This window comes from Labeo rohita, chromosome 22 (assembly GCF_022985175.1).
Source record: "Labeo rohita strain BAU-BD-2019 chromosome 22, IGBB_LRoh.1.0, whole genome shotgun sequence".
Taxonomy (NCBI): Eukaryota; Metazoa; Chordata; class Actinopteri; order Cypriniformes; family Cyprinidae; genus Labeo; species Labeo rohita.
The window spans coordinates 36,021,475-36,027,958 of record NC_066890.1 but is presented as its reverse complement, the minus strand read 5'-3'; the positions used below and the strand labels follow the sequence as shown (position 1 = coordinate 36,027,958).

Below are 6,484 nucleotides of genomic sequence, written 5' to 3'. Positions count from 1 at the left end.
GTTCTGAAAGAACTTGATGATCCACCAGCAGGTGGTGCAGTGACTGACCCACCAAAAGCCACCCTTAATATCCCACTTCCTCTATTCTTGCCTAGCTGTCATCTGTTGTTATGTATGCATCTATTAATGCCACACTGCTGAAAAAGAGAGATAGAGGAGAGACATTTGTGTCTGAAGTTGCTACAGGACAGCTGTAGCAATAATGTCCTCAGTAATCATTTCTGCATATTCCTGAGTCAAAGCATTCATCAATATAAAAAAGGTTGTGTTTACTTATACACTCATTTTCAGGTGCATACTATCAGCTGCGCACTATAGGCCTGGGTAAAAAAAAAATCGATTTTAATCGATTCTCATTTTCGATTAGTCTAGCCTGTTTTCAGTCAGAAAACGTCTCAGATTCAAAATTCTAACGCGTTTTGGCGCGTTTTAATGTGGCGTGACAGATCGCTTTGGCGCCTCAGTTCAAGAGAAGCGGTACGTGAACTGATCGTCTCCTTCGTTTCAGCACGAAACAAACATGAATGAACACCCAAAGGTTTGTTAAAAGAAAGAGTACAACTTACCAAAATCCGTATCCTCATGTAATCGTTCAATCAGTGTTCAATCGTCAATATAACAGCTTGTAAACAATGTCACGTCACATTTACCTCAGGCATAAACTGGTCAGCTAGACAAATTAACTCTAGATTTTGCTAAATATATCCACCATATAACATATTCATTATAATTTTGTATGTTCTTCAGTATTTAATTTATGTTTGAATAAATATGTCATGTTTTTATGACAGAATTTAAATATTTATATTTCAGCAAACCCCTTTGGAGAAGAATTATAATTATGTAATAGTAACTTTAGCATTATAGAAACTTAATTGAGTGTAATTTAAGCACTTGTATACAAATCAGTTTAATTTAACCTTATATATTATCGTAATGTCCCTACTGAAAAGAACAATAGAACCATCACAGAAAGTTCTAACGGTTTCCACTACATTAAAAAAAAACCCATTAAAAATTGTTTTCTGTAGTGTGTTTTGGGACATATTCCCTTAGGGTTTATTGGTTTTAACAAGCCACCAATAGAAGGTGACCAATTACCAGTAGAGACCAACATGGTCCATTACAGTTTCCAATATAACCAGTAAAACTGTTACAGATTTCGTGATAGTGTCTATTGTTTTTTAGCAGGGGTAATACCAACTGCCTCTCATGTACATTTAAAAGCATTAGTTGAGAGATTTTTTGCCTTGAGAAAAATCTGGGATGTACTCCACTTGATCCAAAACAACTTAGCGACTACTATGCACACTACACAATTATAGCAGCAAGCTAAAATCACTCAGAAACCCATAGAAACCACCAAGAAACACTTAACAGCAACACTTTAAAAACCTTTCAAAACAACCTACCACTCTTGAGAAATTCATATGAGATTTATGGTATTTGCACATGAAATTTATAGGATATAACAAAATAGACAGTCCCTGAAAATCCTCAAATCAAAACTCAAAGACGTGAAGCTCTCTGTGGTATCTCATCTGGACTTGTTCTTATCAATCCCACCAATCATGCGATATCTAACAGCAGGGAATCTTAAGTATAAAACTGCCTGGGAGGCTGAACATCTGTCCAGTGCTGTTTGGAGAGATTGCATAAAAGGCTGTCTGTTCCCAAATGCGTAACTGTCTACAAAGACACATCAGAAACCATGTTTATCCTTCTTTATCTGAGCTTTTGGAGTGTGCTGGGGTCACACAGTCAGAACCTGAGTGCAGCAACTGCAGCAACAACAACAACAACAACAACATCGCAAGCATTTGTGACGACTGGAGACGACAATGGCCAGTGCACGACCTGTCAGTTTAGACAGCAGAGTAAACTCATGCGCCTGCACTCCATTAAGTCTCAGATTTTGAGCATCCTGCGACTTGAACAGGCTCCGAATATAAGCAGAGATACAGTCAAGCTACTCTTACCCAAGGCACCTCCACTGCAAGAGCTCCTGGATCAGTATGACCAAAATGGAGGCATTAGTGAGGATGAGGAACAAGGTGGCAGCAGTGAGACCATCATTACCATGGCCACAGAACGTAAGTACCATGATGCACTGCAATATATAGTAACCACAAACATATTGGGACACAAAGGTCACAAAGAATGTATGTTAAGTGACTTCATTTGCAGATGCTACTTGGTTTGTTTTTGAATGCATTCATACTTTCTAAAGTGTGGCTTTAATGTTAAAATTTTTAAGGGGCCATTGTATTATCTGAAAGGGTTGACTATGAACTGACTATAGTTCATTCATTCAGCTGTTGCTGGAAGCTGGCCAAAGGCAACAAACCTTGTTTTACGCAAAGCTGTGCACCAAGAGACAACATACAAAGCACATTTGGCCTGTGAAAATAATGGAACTTTTCAAAGAATTTCAATGGAAATTTCAGTTTCTGCCTAAATACAGTACTTACTCCATTAATGCCAAGCCAAACTGTGGTGATTTATATTTTCCACCAATGTCAGCAGAAAAAGTAAAGAGTAAAGAAAGATTAATGAAGGTTTTTATACTGTTTGGAGAACTTTAATTTTGTTTAGGATTTAGGAATTTAGGATTTTGGCATAAACTTTTGCAGAGATAGGCAACTCTGCCCCGGTGTCCCGCAGTTTTTTGTTCCAAAAGTAATAATAAAACACACCTCTCTGGAACTTTCAAGTAATCAGTTTTTGAAGAACTTATATTTGCAGGACAGTGGTCTTAGGAGAAATAATTTAGGGATGTCACAACAGCGTGTCAATGTGGCTGTTGTACCCCTAAAGCAGGGGTCCCCAAACTTGATTCTGGAGGGCCGGTGTCCTGCAGAGTTTAGCTCCAACTTGCCTCAACACACCTGCCTGGAAGTTTCAAGTATACCTATTAAGACCCTGATTAGCTGGTTCAGGTGTGTTTGATTAAGGTTGGAGCTAAACTCTGTAGGACACTGGCCTTCCAGGACCAAGTGTGGTGACCCTGCCCTAAAGGGACAACTTTGTATCTTATCTGCCCCAGAAAGGTGCATATTAGTACCTTAGAGTACTACTGTGAACCCTTAGGGGTAAATAAGATGCTAAGTTGTTCCTTTAAGGGTTCTGCTCTCGTAACAATTTCTAGTACCTCTGAAGGTACAAATTTTGCACATTTTATTCCTGAGAGTATAAGGTGAAAAAAGTGTACATCAGGATGACTTCGATGCTGGAGGGCCACTGTTCAGAGTTTAGTTCCAACCCTAATCAAATACACCTACATGTAGTTTTCTAGTGATCTTGAAGGCACTGATTAGCTTGTTCAGGTGTGTTTGACTAGGGTTGGAGCTGAACTCTGCAGGACAGTGGCCCTCCAGAACTGGAGTTACCCAGCCCTGGTTTACATGGTCTTAGTAAATTTCATACCTTGCAGCTCAAGCCATCACCCATCTTGAGGGAATGCCGAAGTGTTGCATGTTCTCACTGAGCCCAAAGATTATGCCTAACAGCATCCTCAAGGCCCTGCTCTGGATTTACCTCCGACCAGCTGAGGAGCCAACCACAGTCTTCATCCAGATATCTCACCTGAGGTCCGAAGGGAACAACCACTCCAGAATACGTGCACAGAAAATTGACGTGAACGCCCAGACAAACTCCTGGCAGCACATTGACATGAAGCAGCTGTTGCAGTTGTGGCTCAAACAGCCTGAGAGTAACTTTGGGATAGAAATCAAGGCCTTTGACGCAAATGGAAATGATCTGGCTGTGACCTCCGCAGAATCTGGAGAAGAAGGACTGGTAAGTCGATGCATGCATCAAATGCTGGACAAACTTTAATTCTGCCAAAGATTTATGAACGTGTAGCTCCAACCCTGATCAAACACACCTGAACCAACTAATAAATATCTTCAGGAGCACTTGAAAATTACAGACAGGTGTGTTTGATCAGGGTTAGAACTGAACTCTGCAGGTATAGCAGATCTCCAGGAACAGGACTGGGCACCCCTGGTGTAGGTGGTCTTACCTTACAGCAAGGGTCTCCAAACTCAGTCCTGGAAAGCTGGTGTCCTACAGAGTTTAGCTTCAACTTGCCTCAACACAAATGCCTGGAGCAGGGTTGCCCAAACTCGGTCCTGGAGGGCCAGTGTCTTGCAGAGTTTAGGTCCAACGTGCCTGAACTCACCTGGAAGTTTCTAGTATGCCTAGTAAGACCTTGATTAGCTAGTGCAGGTGTGTTTAATTATGGTTGAAGCTACACTCTGCAGGACACCAGCCCTCCAGGACCGAGTTTGGAGACCCCTTCTAGTGCAATGGTTTCCAACCCTGTTCCTGGAGGCCCCCCAACACTGCACATTTTGTCCGACACACTGATTTCAGGTCTTGGAGTTTCTACTAACAAGTTAATGACCAGAATCAGGTGCTTTTGAATAAGATGACATGCAAAATATGCACTGCCGAGGGACCTCCAGGAATCTCCAGGAATGTGGTTGGGAACCACTGGTCTAGTGGACAAAGTAGGGGTGTCCAAACCCGTTCCAGGAAGGCCAGTGTCCTGCAGAGTTTAGCTCCAACCTGCCTCACCACACATGCCTGGAAGTTTCCAGTATGCTTAGTAAGGTGTGTTCAGGTGTGTTTAATTAGGGCTGAAGCTAAACTCTGCAGGACAGTGGCCCTACAGGACCAAGTTTGGACACCCCTGTGGAGTTTTAACACATCTTCAAGATGTTGTCAAAACTTATTCATCTTGGTAGATCCTGCCAAAGCTTAAAGAATTTTCAGGGTAATGGTGGAGGACAAGATACATTCAAGGGGGGAAGGGCTTGTTCCTGTAAAAAGTCAAGTATGTGCTTAATTGCACTTTTGAACTTAAATTACCATGACTAATTGTGGCTAATTGTTCTCATGTCCGCCCTTCCAGCAACCCTTCCTGGAGGTGAAAATATCAGACAATGGCAAACGGTCCAGACGAGACACTGGCCTCGATTGTGATGAACACTCCACTGAGTCACGTTGCTGCCGGTATCCACTCACCGTTGACTTTGAGGAATTCGGGTGGGACTGGATAATTGCCCCCAAGCGCTACAAGGCCAATTACTGCTCTGGCGAATGCGTGCAGAAGTACCCCCACAGTCACATCGTCAACAAGGCCAACCCTCGGGGCAGCGCAGGCCCCTGCTGCACACCCACCAAGATGTCGCCCATAAACATGCTGTATTTCAACGACCGTGAGCAGATAATCTACGGAAAAATCCCTTCGATGGTCGTAGACCTTTGCGGCTGCTCTTGAGAGCTTCTTGAGTCTCAACGACAACAAGCCCTAACGGCTCTGGACCAGAGGGGAAGTGAAAATAACCTTTACCTTGTCCCTGACAAAATAGTTCCTGCTTAAACCATTGACCACACCAGGATCCCAACAAACCAACTTATCCAATTCTTTAGTTTGTTCTCAACGACTGTTGCACACAAGGACAATTAGTTCCAAGGTGACAAGGGTTTCTTTGTTTATGAAGGTATAAGGCTTCCTCTGTGAATGCATTTGAACATAGATATGACCTGATGGGCTTTACCAGCTTGATATCAGAATGTAAAAATTGCAAGTACTTTGAAGTTTTAAATTAATGCCAAAGGGGGTTGTATAGTTGATTATTTATATAAAGTCACTTATCCCCCAGTGACCCAAAAACAGGAACACTGACCAAGAATCTCACTCAACATGACGTCCAAACAATATTCAGCAGTTGTTTCATAGCATATGGGTAGCTGACAAATGATAGGAATAGGAATACCTTTTCATTGCTGTAACCGTTCACGGTTTTTAAACATACAAATAATGCTTTCAGTAGACATTGCTGGAACATGTCAACTATCCAAAAGCACGCATCTGATTAAACTGCCAATTCACTACTTAGCCTACACAGTGTCTCTTAGGCTAGAGATGGACATTGTGAATTGTTTAATTGTATAGATTCTATGGCTCAAAATCATGTTGTAGTTTTGATCTGTCATACCAAGTAAAATGCCTATCACTGACGTCTCTGAGGAGTTGTTTTCGCATGTCCTCAAAGGACCTCTTCAGTGTTGTCCCTTTGTAACCCTTAACAGAGTGACACCATTGACACCGTTCCAAGCATGTGGAGCACATTATGGTGCTCAAAAGCAACAAACCCATATTCCATGGAAGCTAAAGCCTCTCCTGTTTTATTTTGTTTTCTGGAGGGCTCCCAGTGTGATGGAGGCCCCGTGAGGCAACTACAGTAGAAGTTGTCCCCAGGGACAATGAGTGCACGTATAAAATGTCTTAATTTGCTAAAAAAGGATCTTTGCACATCATTTTAGCTGTGTGATTCAATAATAACAGATACCATGAAACTACAGTACTGACAAGATGAGATTTATTTATTTAAATAAATAAATAGTAATAATGTTTTTAATCTTATGTTATATTACAATGTAATGCTATATGTGACCCTGGACCACAAAACCA

At 41.7% G+C, this 6,484-nt stretch overlaps 1 protein-coding gene across 1 annotated transcript; it reads left to right on the top strand.

The window, feature by feature from the left end:
- Positions 1-16: 16 nt before the first annotated feature.
- mstna (myostatin a) lies at positions 17-6,030 on the top strand. Its single transcript, XM_051095064.1, has 4 exons — positions 17-538; positions 1,588-2,093; positions 3,434-3,798; positions 4,919-6,030. Exons 2-4 carry the CDS (start codon positions 1,712-1,714, stop codon positions 5,285-5,287), a joined length of 1,116 nt encoding a protein of 371 aa, XP_050951021.1. The 5' UTR covers positions 17-538; positions 1,588-1,711; the 3' UTR covers positions 5,288-6,030.
- The last annotated feature ends 454 nt before the right edge of the window (positions 6,031-6,484 follow it).

What these genes read in the sequence shown, in the direction of transcription:
- mstna (XM_051095064.1), top strand. Translation starts at nt 1,712, where the DNA reads ATGTTTATCCTTCTTTATCTGAGCTTTTGGAGTGTGCTGGGGTCACAC. An exon ending in CATTACCATGGCCACAGAAC is followed by an intron (nt 2,094 to 3,433) that starts GTAAGTACCATG and finishes CATACCTTGCAG; the next exon opens with CTCAAGCCATCACCCATCTT. An exon ending in AATCTGGAGAAGAAGGACTG is followed by an intron (nt 3,799 to 4,918) that starts GTAAGTCGATGC and finishes CCGCCCTTCCAG; the next exon opens with CAACCCTTCCTGGAGGTGAA.